This window comes from Lygodium microphyllum, chromosome 18 (genome assembly GCF_053477565.2).
Source record: "Lygodium microphyllum isolate KBCC chromosome 18, Lygodium_microphyllum_v1.1.10, whole genome shotgun sequence".
NCBI classification, from domain to species: Eukaryota; Viridiplantae; Streptophyta; class Polypodiopsida; order Schizaeales; family Lygodiaceae; genus Lygodium; species Lygodium microphyllum.
In genome coordinates this window covers 84,735,496-84,750,284 of record NC_141152.1, presented here as the reverse complement: position 1 = coordinate 84,750,284, position 14,789 = coordinate 84,735,496, and the positions used below count along the sequence as shown (strand labels likewise).

General features: G+C 36.2%; 1 protein-coding gene across 1 annotated transcript; it reads left to right on the top strand.

The window, feature by feature from the left end:
* Positions 1–2,926: 2,926 nt before the first annotated feature.
* LOC148021103 (acetylajmalan esterase 2-like) lies at positions 2,927–5,088 on the top strand. The gene is made up of 5 exons (XM_087698098.1): positions 2,927–3,235; positions 3,494–3,706; positions 3,851–4,011; positions 4,161–4,425; positions 4,563–5,088. Exons 1-5 carry the CDS (start codon positions 2,935–2,937, stop codon positions 4,823–4,825), a joined length of 1,203 nt encoding a protein of 400 aa, XP_087554224.1. The 5' UTR covers positions 2,927–2,934; the 3' UTR covers positions 4,826–5,088.
* Positions 5,089–14,789: the final 9,701 nt, after the last annotated feature.

Sequence of the window (14,789 nt, the reverse complement as noted above, 5' to 3'; positions counted from 1 at the left end):
GATGCGACGCAAATAGCAACGCATATAGCGACGATTCTATGGCGTCGTCAATAACGACACTTTTTGCGACGATGGGGGCAAATTTTGTTGTTTGTATTTTTGTTGCTTTAAACGTCGGTATAAGGTCTATATCTTGTAGTGCCAATTGTAGAAATGGATCGGGGTTCTTAGTTTAGATGTTGACCACTAATTGAAAAATTTGGTAGATATTGTTGGGAATGCATTCATGGCTTTATAAAAGTTTCAAAATACCTCACACATCATGTAGAAACTTAAACTTACTATCACAATAATTACAGATGTTTCGTGAAAGTTGAAGATTTGAGAAAACATAGTCATCTTTGACTTATTGAGCAAGAACATTGATTAATTACACATCTTTAAATAGTACAAAGATATTGTCAACTAGCCTAAAAATATATATTGTTTTCTATAGATACTAATGATTTAGTAATGATGTTTGAAATTAGCATAAGAGTAAACAAAGCTAGCAGCCTATGTGAAAGGAGATTAAGAAATGTGAGCAAAGAAGAAAGAGAGAGAGAGAGAGAGAGAGAGAGAGAGAGGTTTAAATAAAATAAATAGGATTTTAAAAGAAAGAGATATGTTTTTTTCGTAGGCTCTTTTGAAACTAAATGAAAGGCTATGAGAAGTTGATAGTAGTATCCAGAACCCCATATGGTTATGTCTTGCAATGAAACAACCTATTTATGTGAGGAGGCTTTAACAAGATATCCTCCTTCCATAGTGTGACTTTTCAAATATGGAGTTACCCTTAGCACTCAATCTTGTTTGTAGGGGGTTTTATCTAGAGACGTATGCATGGATTGTTGACTTGCATGCATGAACTCAATTTTCAATAAGGTGGTTGATCCCTATAAGGTTTTTGAAAAAAGTGTTACTTACCTACTACTGGTGATGATACCTTGATGCACCATAGTTATATAAAATCATTGTTCTTTGCAAATTGTTGTATTCTGACTACATGGTGTTTTAGATCGTTTTAAAAGCATTTATAACATCATTGATCATCTTCTAGATTTAAATCCATATAATAAAAGTTTTCTAGTATTCATGTTTTTATTAATCTAAATTAACCCATACCTTTCATAGAAATATAAGCATTTCTAGGGGTTAAAAGAAAGATATTATATGTAAAACAAACACATATAGCAGCTTTCTTTATTTTCAAATGTGGATCCTTTGAAAAAGCTTAAATAGATTTGACTTAATATGCAAGAGACATAAGACATTGCACAAAAGTCTTTAGTTAGCACAAAGATATGATAAACTGTCCTAAAATCAAGCAATATATCCCTAGAAACCACGTGGATTTAAGATCCTCATACATGCATGTAGTGACATAATGGCATGTTCTTGCAAACTTTGACTATTGGCAATTATCCACAAGTATATAGATACCATAAAATTTATCCATCTTCCAAAGCAATCTTCTAAATAGTGAAGTTTGTGGTTTCAACCCTCTTTCCAATTGTCTTATGTTATGTAAAAAGTAATTTGATTTGATAATAATATTTAAAGTAATGACGCAAAGCTTTACTGAGCGCTTTAACTTTATACCAATTGTAGAAATAAATTGGGGTTCTTAGTTTAGATATTCAAGACTCACTAAAAAATTTGGTCCAGATTATGCTTGTGATAAATTTCAAGATGAGTTATACCATTATCCCTAGAAACCACATAGATTTGAAATCCTCATACCTGCATGTAGTGACATAATGGCATGTTCATGCAAACTTTGAATATTGGCAATTATCCACAAGTATATAGATAGCATAAAATTTATCCATCTTCCCAAGCAATCTTCTAAATAGTGAAGTTGGTGGTTTCACCCCTCTTTCTAATTGTCTTCTATTATGAAAAAAGTAATTTGATTTGATAATGGTCATTAAAGTAACGAGGCAAAGCTTTACTGAGCGCTTTAACTTGTATATCAATTGTAGAAATAAATTGGGGTTGCTAGTAAGATATTCAAGACTGATTAAAAATTTTGGTAGATATTGTTGGAAATGCATTCATGGTTTTATAAAAGTTTCACAATACCTTGCATATCATGTGGAAACTTAAACTTACAATCACAATCATTATAAATGTTTCTTGAAGGTTGAAGATTTGAGAAAACATAACCATCTTTGACTTATTGAGCAAGAACATTGATAGATCACACATGTTTGAATAGTACAAAGGTATTGTCAAGTAGCCTAAAAATATACATTGTTTTCTCCAACTACTAATGATTCGGTTATGATGTGTGAGATTAGCACAAGAGTAAACACAACTAGTAGCCAAAATTAAAGGAGAGGAAAAAATGTGAGCAAAGAAAAGAGAGAGAGAGAGAGAGAGAGAGAGAGAGAGAGAGGGTTTTTTAATTAGGAATTTAAAAGAAAGATGTTTTTTAAAAGGCCCTTTTGAAACAAAATCAAAGGTATACTTTATCTTCTTGTTAATAGTGTTTGTTACAATAATTTGAATTATATAATTTAAATGTTTTTCTATTCTATTGTAACTTGTTATTAATTGTGTGATTTTAAGATAAAATTTAACTTATGAGTTGTTTTTGTAACGGTAATGATCTTTGGTTGTTACAATGGCACGACCATACTCATTACAAGATGAACTTGTATTAGCTAATGCTTCAATCAAGGTGGCGAAACGCACATGATGGTTGCGCAGTGCACGGTGCACTGGTGCAGTATCATTGGCCATCAAATGATCTCATAAGTAAAACGTGGCGTGCGGCCGACGTCAAACAGTCAGCGTAATGTCGGTCGCTCGTGGTAATCGCGTCGATGATGCAGCATGACCTCCTGTGCTGCCAGTAGGACATATAGGAGCAGCTGCAGAAGCCTGCCATATCAGTATCGTGGAACACAGTACACAGAACGCCGCGAGAGAGAGAGAGAGAGAGAGAGTATGGGGAGCCGCAGTAGTACTATTATCTTGAGCCGCCTATCGGCCCTGACATTACTGGTATCTATAGGAGTAGCTACAGCTAGTTATAGTAAGATGATGATCGTGGCAGCTGCGGCTAGCTCATCGGCCTGCAACTATCCTGCGCTGTTTGTGTTTGGGGACTCCTTGTCGGACACCGGAAACGGACCTCTGACAGGCAACACCTTATTCCAGCGCACCACCATGCCCCCTTACGGAGAGACCGTCCCTGGTCGCCCGGCCTCCCGCTTCAGCGATGGCCGCCTCCTGGTGGACTTCCTGGGTCCTGCATACATACATAATCATGCGTCAATAAGCTTTAAATCTTTCATGAGGGTCTCGCGATCTTAGAAAGTCTATGCTAGCTACCCTCGTTCCTTATACATTGTCACCTCGGGCTTGTAAGCTTCTACGTCATGATCACATGCTATGCTTGGACGCGATGTTGGTGTGTGAATATTGATGTTCGAGAATTAATGTTCTGACCTTCCTGTAGTACAGTGATACGCATCGTATGTACTAATAACCCAACAACCTGCAGCCACCTTTCTGGGACTTCCTTTCGTCAACCCATCTCTCAACACAACTGCTAACTTTACACATGGTGTCAATTATGCTGTCTCTGGGGCAACTGCGCTCAACCAAACATTCCTCAATACACGTCTGGTATTTCCTCTCACTCCTGATTCCCTTGAGGTGCAGCTGAGTTGGCATCTTTCCTTTCAGGCGTCTGTGACATCTTCACCCTCCTCAGGTGAGCATGTAAAGCCTGCTGCAAAGCTAATCCCTTTCCATCGCTTCAAGATGCACTAATTCTCTCACTCCTTCTATATTGTTCTTCGAGACTAAGCCCAACAGCCTTGCCATCTAATTGCTTCTAGACCTTGCGATTTTGCAGGAGAGCCTGACCCAACAACTTTCTCTACCGGCCTCTATGTCATATGTATAGGCGGGAACGATTATATAGGTGCCCTCCAGCCACCTGCTCTTTACTCCGCATCCTTCGTCAACTCTACGTTCGTACCTCTTGTCATCTCCAAAATCAGGGACGCGACAGAGGTCAGTACATCCTATTTACACTATTCCTAACCAACTTCTTCCTCCATTTCTGAGGCCATGATTGGATCTACATGGAAACTGCACGTTCTTCTTTCATGACCTGCACAATTGAAAATATGACTGCGATAGTTGGCTTTCATGGTCTGCAGACATTGTATGCAAGCGGCGCAAGAAACTTCTTGTTTATAAGCATCACACCCTTGGGATGCTCACCCTCGCTATTGTCATCAAATCTCCTTGCGTCAAGGGACAGTAATGGATGCATCACTGCTTACAATTCCATCGCTTACAACCATGGTGTACAACTCCAAAATGAAGTGCAAAACCTTCGTACTGCTCACCCAAATGGCACCTTCCTATTTGGTGACTACTACGGTGCATATGAATATGTGTTACAGAACAGCATGACACTAGGTACACCACACATTCCAAGTAATGCCACGCAAAGCAGTCTAGAGTTGTATCGTCATCAATTACTACATTTTCATTATCTGTAAAACAGTTTCGTGGGTTTTGATACTTAGCTCACCATTCCGGATTCCTTTGGGCAGGTCTCACTAACACGCTCGACGCATGCTGCGGTGCTGGACCATTCTTCCCCAACAATTACAACATTTTATTGTTTTGCAGTAGTCTCAGTAGCACGAGTACCCTCACCCTTTGTCGAAATCCGAATTCTTATCTCAACTGGGATGGAATCCACTTCACAGATCGCTTCAACGATAAAATATCAAACTTGACTTTCCTCACAGGCAACTTTCTAGACCCCAGTACTGGCCTTGCTTCTTGCTCTACCATGCACCAGAGTCCATGACAAGGCATGACTTTCTCAACCAAAATAATGGTCGGACTAGTTATTGCTTCGCCAACAATCCTTGGTCTCAAGAACCTAATCCGACCAAGCTATAAAATCTATCGCCTCTTCTAACTAACCTAAACATGTTGAATCTATATGCCTTATGTGCATAATTTCTAAACATGTTGTAAGTGACTATCAAGGATCTTCTCCATCGAGAGTTTGATGTACCATGAAAAACTCGATGTAGAGAAATGATTCACTATCTATAGTTCTTGGTATATGCCATTGGATCAAATTAAGCAAATATTTTAGCTTATTACATCTTGATGTTTTTGGACTATATAGTCCCATCTTTGGGGGCATCAACCTCAGGAAAATATACACCTTCATGTAAGTGCAAGGAAGGCCAATTCTTTTCTAAACCTAAATAGTCATATACATTTGGGGTTTGTAGCCATCAATTCTAAAAAAGGTTCACAATAAGGGAGGGAACAATGTGTAAGCATTGAGGGAGGGTATGGGAACATGAAGATAAAGGATTCATAAGTGGGCATAGAGAGAGAGAGAGAGAGAGAGAGAGAGAGAGAGTGTGTGTGTGTGTGTGTGTGAGTGAGTGAGTCCTAGGATTTGAGCCTTGGCTAAATGAGATTCTCTTAACTCCAATCACAAAGTTCTTAATTTATTGATGTCTTTCTAGATTCTCAAAACTTATTTTGTTTTTCTAGTTTCCAAAATTTTGAATAATGTGCATTAGTTATTATTGACTCATTATTACATTATTAGATATTTAATATATAGTTTTCATTAATTTTATCATAAATCTATGTAGGTACGTTAATTTAAAATACAAATAAAGTTACTAGTTCCATGAAAGGTATAAGTTATGAGAGAGGCTATAGTTGAGAACCATGGTAAACATATTTTTTCTAGGTACACCCAGACTCTAACTATAAGTAAGACCAATTATATTCTATGAAATAGGAGCTTCTCTTCATGAACTACCATGTGACTAGTCACTTTCAGAAACAAGCTCCACAGATAATCTAAATTTGGTCCTTGATCATAGTATACCACAAATGATTGAGTGGCTAATATTAGCAATTCACTATTTTCTTCAAAGCATCAGGATTAAGGTTTGGAACTTGAGTAGATTGTGCACTTACTTATTGAAAGAATATTCACCAAAAAACTCTATTGTGAGGTAGGTGGTTTAGGTAACCAAATACACCAATCTCCTATGTAATGCCCTTGAGCATGTAGCAACACTTTGGAGGCCCATCATGGAATTGTGGAAACACTTTGTCGGCATTTGTAGTGGTATCCCCAAGATCTTCACCACTTTTTACATGGTTGTCTTTTTGTAGTAGTACAAAAAACTACCTTGGAGCTATAGGCTAATTTGAATCTCATTGGAATGAGGGAAATGTCCTCTAGTGGGACTTGATTTTCCTCTTGTGCCCTTAACAAAGCTTTAATAACTTCCTCACTCTCCTCTTTAGGATTTCCTATTGGCTTGGAGATTGGTTGCTTGCCCTTCCCTTGCACTTCAACAAGCCTGGCTTTGCCAAAATCCATGATTATCTTGACACTAGGCCAGGTTAAGTGTATTTAATGTGCTTCTTAGTCCACATTGCACTTACTTGCATGCTTTAAAGGTCTTCTAACTCATCTAAGTAGAACTTCCCTTCCGATATTCTCTCAATTTGGAAGCATACATAACATAATTAGCAAGCTTTCATTTTTTAAGGTCAGAAAAATTTTTACATTTGCTTAGAAGAGAGTTTGGGGAGCCTTTGTTGTCAAAGGATTTTTGTGTTTACCATGAAACACTATATTAGGGAATTTGGGAAATTCCATGCACTTTGGGAGGTCCCCAATACCTTTATTAATTGACCACATGGTCAAATCTTATTGTCTTACTTAAAGGTGGAGTCTACTCTAAATACTATATAAGTTACCTTCCCAAATCCCACTTTCAAATATGGATCAAGATTTAGCCACATGGTCAAATATTTATCACTTATTTGAAATTGGGACTTGGAAAATTGTATATTAGATTCCTCCATGCTTTGCATGTAGGATAATAAAAGGTGGGATCTGTCCGTTATTTCCTCACTGCAATGACTTGTCACTACATGAAAAGACAAGTGCTGAGCATGCCAAGGTCGAGATTAGGTGGAATATCTGAGTCAAGTCACATAAGTCCGGAAGAGGAAGTTTGTGTGCATATAGCATGAGCTAAAGAAGTGAGTGACTTGTTTAAGGCTTCTCATGCCAAAAATGTTAGGGAGGGGAATGTGAGGCTATCGAAAAGATAAAAATTGATGCAAAAAAAGACAAGGGATAGCATCAAAAACCATGATTGTCTTTTGGAGTTCTTGTAGAGGCCACCTAGCTCATGAGAAAGCTGGAACAAGATAAAAACTCAATGGAATTGGATCCAATGATATCTTGAAGCTGCTTGCTTACTTAGAAGTTGGATCTTGGATAGTTTATTTTGCTATAATAGCAATCACCAATAGGGTATCTACTATCATAAAGCATTCACAGGGTGATTCTAAGTCTTCCAAGGCATCTCCTTTATGTATATAATGCTCTATTGCAATTAGATCATTGCTATGATAAGGATCCATGGTTTTGTGAAGAATTGGAGGAGCAAAGGTTTACAAATTGACTATTGTAATAATAGTAACTAATAGGGTATCTATTGTAGTAAAGGTTTCTCAGGGTGTTCTAGGTCCTTCAGAGGCACCTACTTCATGCATTTGGTGCTCTAGGGATGAGAGAACATTGATAGAAGAAGAGTATATGGTTTTATGAAGATTTGGAACAACATAGGGATTTCTTTCCTTTTTTATAATTAAATATTCTTAACATACCCAAAGCCTTAATTTGGTCTCCATAGACGGTTTTAATAGGATCTAATGTATGCCTAAGCTTGGCAGTATGCTTGATTAATAGGGGCTGCTATATAGGACATTGTTTGATAGTTTATGCGTAGATTTGGATCCAAAATCATTTTAATAAGCCTATATAATGCAGTGTTATGTCAGTGAACAAGGTGCTCTTTGAGTCAAAGTCTCAGAGCTTGGGTTATGTGCTTGTACTTGAGTGCATGCAGCACTGATTGTATATGACAAACTTTGTCATACAAAGATTTAATCAAAGGACTTTCTAAGGGATCCTATATTGATTTGTTTTCTCTAAACTTGATTCTACTCCTCCCTTTTCTTATTCTTTCTAGTCTTAAATCTCTATATCCTTCTCTTCATAACCCCTGTGAGATTAATGCCATTGATAGTATACACTTTGACATTGGTGAACCCAATGTGAAGGTTGTCAAAATATTGTAGGATGGGAGACCACGCAAATGATACTCTTAGTTCAATATTTAGAGAGTTTTTGCAGACTTATGGTATGCATAAGAGGGAAAATGAAATTATTAAGGCTTTGTAGAGTGTGGTTGCAGAGTTGCAAATATTTGATGGCAAAAATGTTTCTCGATACTTGAAGGTTTAGGCAAAGAAATCGGAATGGGAAAATGTACCTACAGATGAGATGTAGTAGTATTTTTATAAGGTTGTGGTTCTTGAAATTTGCACACAGATAAATGCAATTCATGCAAGCCATGGGTGTTCATGGGCTACTTTTAGGAGAGCTTCAAAAGATGAATATTTTATTGAGGATACAAGCATGGTTACAAATATGACTTTTTCGAAATGGGTTGCAAAGTTTGGAAAGGGGTATACCACTCTCCAATTATTGAGGGAGTTTAAGAAGTGTTATGATTAGCTAGATGCTATTGGGAAATTGTCTTTGGAAATTGAGAATATTGTCTTATTCTTGTAGGTAACAAACCCACCATTTTAGGGTGAGTTAGAAAAGCTTTTGTAAGATGATACTACAATGTAGGGGCTACAAAATTGATTGGGTTGATGTACAAGCAGTAGTGATGAAGTTTATCAATAGGCAAAAAATGAAAAAATTGTTGATTACACTTGGTACTATTGCTAGTCCTTTGCAAAATGAGCTTATTATTAGGGCTAATCTTGTTGCTCAATGAGAGATTGTTTTCAGGCAGTCATTGATTGTGCCTCCTGTTGCTCCATCTAGAGATGATGTTATTGAGGAAATAAAAAAATCTTTGTGTGGCTTACATCTTAAGTATGTAGATATTGAAAAATCTAGTCATTTTTCTAGTCCTACGGAACTAGGGAGGGCTTTGTTAAATGGTTTATGTTATGTGATAGCTTGCGGCATGAACCGCAAGACTCTCAGTCATTTCATGAAGCTCTCGATCATTAGATAATTTATTGGAGAAATAATAAAATTAATACATGAGAAATGGATATGCCTCTTTCCTTGAATTTTGCAAAGGGGGGTATGTAGAAATTGGTGCAATATTTGATTGTCAAGAATGTAGTCTCAACAGTCCATGCATCTCCTTTTGGCTTAAAGATAGAGGAAGTCTTTAGCGAGGTTGTTGCTATCTTGAAATTTGATGTATGGTCATGAGATTCGGATTTTGTAGAAAAGAAAAAAAGCATATTTGGTTGATCTATCATGTGCTAGGCAAAACATATAGAGTAGAATAGGTTGTTGGGATGCTCTAGCGGATTCCTTTATAGTATACACATACTTGGCTAACATGCATAATATTAATGTTGTTGTTGAGGAAAAGAGATGATGAGGCTGCAAGGATCTCAAAATGGATGACACGAAGTAGATCGAAGCAACAAAAGGTTGCTCTAATGAAAAAGCCAATACTAGACATGTTATGAAAGATGTTGAGTAGGAAAAGATGCAAGATGGAAAAAAAAAAGACGAGTGGCCTAACTATAAACTACAGTCTAACATACAAACTGCCATAGCATAAAGAAAGTGCCAAAGAAGAGAAATTTGTAACATCACGATTGAACTTACACTTGATGAAGTGCTTGGAATTGGCAAGCATGAATTCCATGATGAGATAATAGACATAATTAACACAAAACGATAGTTTGTTAGGGAACCCACTCAAGCTTTGTTGCATGTTGAGGAAAATTTGGATTCTGAATGAATTCATGTAGCACACTTGTAAACCTTTTGGATAATATTTGTCTTAGGAGAAACATTTGGAATATTTTCAAATATTCCCTTAAAAACTATTTTTTTTTCATTTTATTATTCAAAATCACACTTTTTTGAGTCAATCTTTTGAAAAAGTAATATGAAAATGTCTAAACTTTTTGAACAATATCATATTTTTCATCCTAAAAAGTACCTAGATTTTGAAAGAGAAATTAAATGGGGACTAAAAGAGAAGTACACAAATTTTATCCATCATGTAAAACTTACTATGCACTAAAACTCTATATACACATGTTGGAAAGATTTTAAAACATTTACTAAATTTATACTAATTGAAAAAATGATAGATATTTCAATAAGAAGCAGTTTAAAAAAACCTTGGACAAATTCCATTGTTGCAAGGCATTCACTCTTCTTCATCTTCCTCTCGTGTTGCACCATTAGTGTTAGTAGCTTTTGTCCATGCACCTTTTGAGCTAGATGATACATCCTCTTCTCTTCTATCAACAAGAGCATTGCTTTTATCTAAATGTAGAATTTTCTTTTCCAAATTTTTGGCTCTACTTGTAGTACATCTTGTTTTCCTAGGCTCATCATGACCGCCACCATCATCATCATCATCATCATCTTTCTGCAAACTGGGAACTTTAATCTCCTTGAAAACTGCAATGGTTGACTTCCTAAGATTTAAAATTGTTGTAAGGAAAAAATCATCTACTAATATATCCACCTCATCAAGTTTCAATATGATTGTGCATAAGCTTGACTTTGCTTGCTTTCTTTTTGTTGTAGGTTTTCTTATAGAGTTCATGGCTAGTGTGTATTTACCTACAAGTGCATCCTCATGCTTTGTTTGAAACCAATCTACTTCTATGGAGCATATCTTAGTGAAAGTATCATCCTTAACTTTCAAAACTTTTGCTATCCAAAATGGATGACCCATCTCATCATCCTTAGCTAGTGTTGCCACAAGTGAGCCTACCTTAATATCATTAATATCACCTAGCCATAGTTCTTGTAGCTTCTCATTTGTTGTTCTTGATCTTGTACTACCAATATAAATTTCTTGCTCCTTAGGATGTAAGATCTTTTGGATCTCCTATGACATTTGTACATTGCTCCTTGTAAGAGGATTTACAGCACTCAAACTTTTGGGCCATGAAAAATGTTTTTTTAGATGCCAATCATCATTTTATATTTCTGTAAGTATTTTCCCCTAATCTTGGAAAATCTTGTCCCACCAAGTCACATCCTCTGTGTCTGCATGTTTCTTAATTTTTCAATTAACTACCTTCATTCTTGTATACATTTGCCATGGTCAATCTCTAATCCTTTCTTGGATGCTTCTTTGGCTTCTTTGATGGAATGTAGGGGTTCTTATTTTGTTGCAAGCATTATAGTATTTAGGATAAAAATGAAGAACTTAAGTCCCCTTGAAGGTAACCACTCCTTAGTGAAAGAGAATTACTTTCCATATAGATGTACTCTACCACCTTTCTTTTTCCTCTTTATTAGAAATGCACATTGGAAGCTAAGGTCATTTAACTTATGCAAAGATGTTACCTTTTTCTCCTTTGAGAAATATGCAAAAAGCTTGAAGTCATATGTTTCTTTTAGGTGCATGACAATTGGTTTTGGTATATAAGCAACCTATATGATACACATCATTTCAGGCAAGCTAAAAGCATTGTGTCGAGATAATTGCTTAGCAAATGTGCTGAACATTTGATCAATATGACCATGTACATGTGTACAAACAAATTGAGGTAGCCTCAAATTGTTTGATTTTTGTGCTCTCTTATTATGTTATCCAATTGCAAATAAAGAAAAAGTGGTAAATCACTTTCCCAACTAGAGAGTACAATGTTCAAAATTGGGATCGTAAGGTTAGGATCATTATGAACCTTTGGATAAGTAAAGAATACTCTAGGGTAAACTCTTCCATGGTACATAAGGTATCCTACTACATGCATTTGTATAAGAGTTTCTTCAGTAACATCCTTTGGAAGACCAAAAAAATGAGGTAAGCATAACTTCTTATAGTCCATACCATCAATGACAAGTCCAATATATCTTTTTGGTACAACAAAACACTTATGCCTATGGTGCATGTCCTTTTTTCAATCCATTGATTGCTCTTCTAAATGAATTTGTAGTGCCTCCTTTGCCATCACAAGCTCCTCATCATCTCTTGCATTCTTTCGTTGAGCTTTTAAATTTGGATAGATGCTACATACTTCCATTCTAACTTTCATTGGGATTGATACATTACTAAATAAAAACTTTCACAATTTGGTGAAATGTGGATATCTAACAAATTTTTTTGCATTTTGAATCATAGCTTGCTTGAAGATGGAATATACTTCAGTCCTAGTAAAGTTATCTGCAATATGCAACCTTCCAGTTGTTGGCATAACTTCACAATGTGGCTTAAAGTAAAATTCCATCCAAGAAATTCCAACTTTGCCTAGAGGACAAATGGTAAGATTTGGCTCAAGTCTATATCCATCAAACTTAGACATTCTGAGATGAGTATTGCCTAGGTCCAAGCCTATTTTAAATGTTGTCTTGCACACAATTGTGCTATAAAAAAAACACTCAAACTTTCCACATACCCATCGTATCAACATTGATGAAAGAAAATCATCCTACTAACTATACATCAATGAACAATAATGTCATAGTGCCTTCAATTTTTTGATAACCATATGTAGTAAGACAAATCTTTTGGCAAAAATTAGATTGTAATGCATACTTGATTTGTGTATCACTTATAAGTAACCTAGCATGCTCCACACCATAATTTCTTCTATGCTTTTGAAAATTCATAATTGTTCTACCACCACATCCTTCTTGCATGCATGAAACATCTTCAGATGATTTGTCATGTTGATATTATGAGTGATCTACATGCTTTGATGATTGCACCTCTATATCATTTAGGAAACCTTTGACATCCTCCAAAGTATTGGGATCAAATGAGTCAAAGGACAAGTGATCTCGTTCTTTGAAAATATTCAAATCATTTTTCTTTGTAATCTAGATTGGGCTATATGCACTTGATAAGATCTCCATGTCGAAGGATTCAAGAGATACAACATTATATCCATCATTGGAATCAAAAGACAAAGTATTCATTCATAGAAGAGAAAAGGTACAGTGTAAAATCTAGTAAGAGAATTAGAGGGAATACTTTAGAATAATAACATAACTCAGCAACAATAACAAAGTGGAATAATAGGTCCAATGGTCTTTTATGAGGAGAGTAGTTCAGATAAGGGTTAAGTTTAGGTTTAGGTTTAGGTCAGGCATAGAGCTCACTGTAAAGATGTCCTAGGGTTAAGGATTGCAAAGTTGGTAAATTTTTGTTTATAAGAAGGGATGCACACATCATTCCTCTCATTTGCAAGCAAGAGATCAACAAGCTAGAGTGAAGGAGCATTGTAGGAGCAAGACCAACCCACACAAATCTAGCGCAATAACCTTGTAACAACGATAAAACATGCCAATTTTTGGCTAGTGTTAAAAGATTCAAAAATATTCATTTTATTGAAATGATAAATTATCAAAGAAATTCAAGCAAGAAAATGAGTTGTAAGTGGTGCGTAGATCGGTCGCAGATAGCTCACGTGGTGAATCCCGGAAGGTCCCCAAGAACAAAGAACTCTACCTTTTTGCACAAAAAACCATGTAAAAGCATGCACGACAAGAGACAAGAGACAAATTGGGTTCAATCTCCCCCATGCCTCGTGTGAGCGCTTCACAAAGCATGTATTTAATGTATATTTCCAATCTTCATGCTCAATAATAGCCCAATTTACAAAAATATGACAAGCTTTTAGCTTTTGAGTTTGCTTTCTACAAAAATAGGAAAATAAAGCTAATGGACGGTGCCCATAGAGTCTGGCACGCCCAATCTCAATGTCCAAATAGAAATAACATATCCGGGCGCATAAGCGCATACAAAATAATAATCGATAATCAATGTCTCAATAGACATAACAAAATATAGGCGTGGCGCCTATCAAAATATAGTCCAAATGTCGAATACCCGCTAGACTCCAATGCTTTCCTCCGCCACTGCTGCTATCTCTACACATCAACTGAAGCATTCACAATCGTTAGTAAAATAATACAATTAAACCGACAAAAGTGAATACCTAGCAGTCTTCAGCTACATAAATAAATCAAGTGGTTAGAAATAAATCCTAACCTTAATTTATTACGAGTGCGCACTCTAAACTCATAAACGTTTATTAATTTAATATGCATTTTGCGGAATCACCCGCTATGGAATCACCCAGGTACACACTAAATTAATGAAACACCCAAAAAGGACAGGTGTCCCCATCAACTTCTCGCACAAAGAATCCTCTTTGTGTATGAGCCCCGGTCATCTAAGTTTACGGAATCCAACGTAAAACCTCACGGAATCCACCGTGGCATGGAATCCACCGTGGAATATGCCTCCTGGCATCAGTAAGAGGTATACAACTTTATTATAGGGGCTATTCTATCTACGAAAGACCTCTTGGTGATATCTCTATATGATTTGGTCAAATTAGCACTTTGGAATGACCAATTCCTTAATGATATCACCATAAAAATTTCTAAGAAGTTCATAAAAAAGTCTAACAAGATTTAAAAGTTGATGCCAATGGTTGAGATTGACATATGGATAGAGAAGAGGAGAGTAGTAGTGAGGAGGATTATTGTAAGGAGGATAGCAAGAAGCACCTAGATTCCAAAAGGAAGGAAAAGGCCCAAAAATCCTTGGAGATTGTTTGTAGATCCTCTACTGAAACCTTCGAGTGTTTCTAATGTAGTGTTTATGGACACTTAGGAATGGATTGTGCTCTAAACTAGTGATAGTGTGGCATTTGCAATACTTCAACCCATAAAAAATATG

What these genes read in the sequence shown, in the direction of transcription:
- LOC148021103 (XM_087698098.1), top strand. Translation starts at nt 2,935, where the DNA reads ATGGGGAGCCGCAGTAGTACTATTATCTTGAGCCGCCTATCGGCCCTG. An exon ending in GACATCTTCACCCTCCTCAG is followed by an intron (nt 3,707 to 3,850) that starts GTGAGCATGTAA and finishes GCGATTTTGCAG; the next exon opens with GAGAGCCTGACCCAACAACT. An exon ending in ACAGAACAGCATGACACTAG is followed by an intron (nt 4,426 to 4,562) that starts GTACACCACACA and finishes TCCTTTGGGCAG; the next exon opens with GTCTCACTAACACGCTCGAC.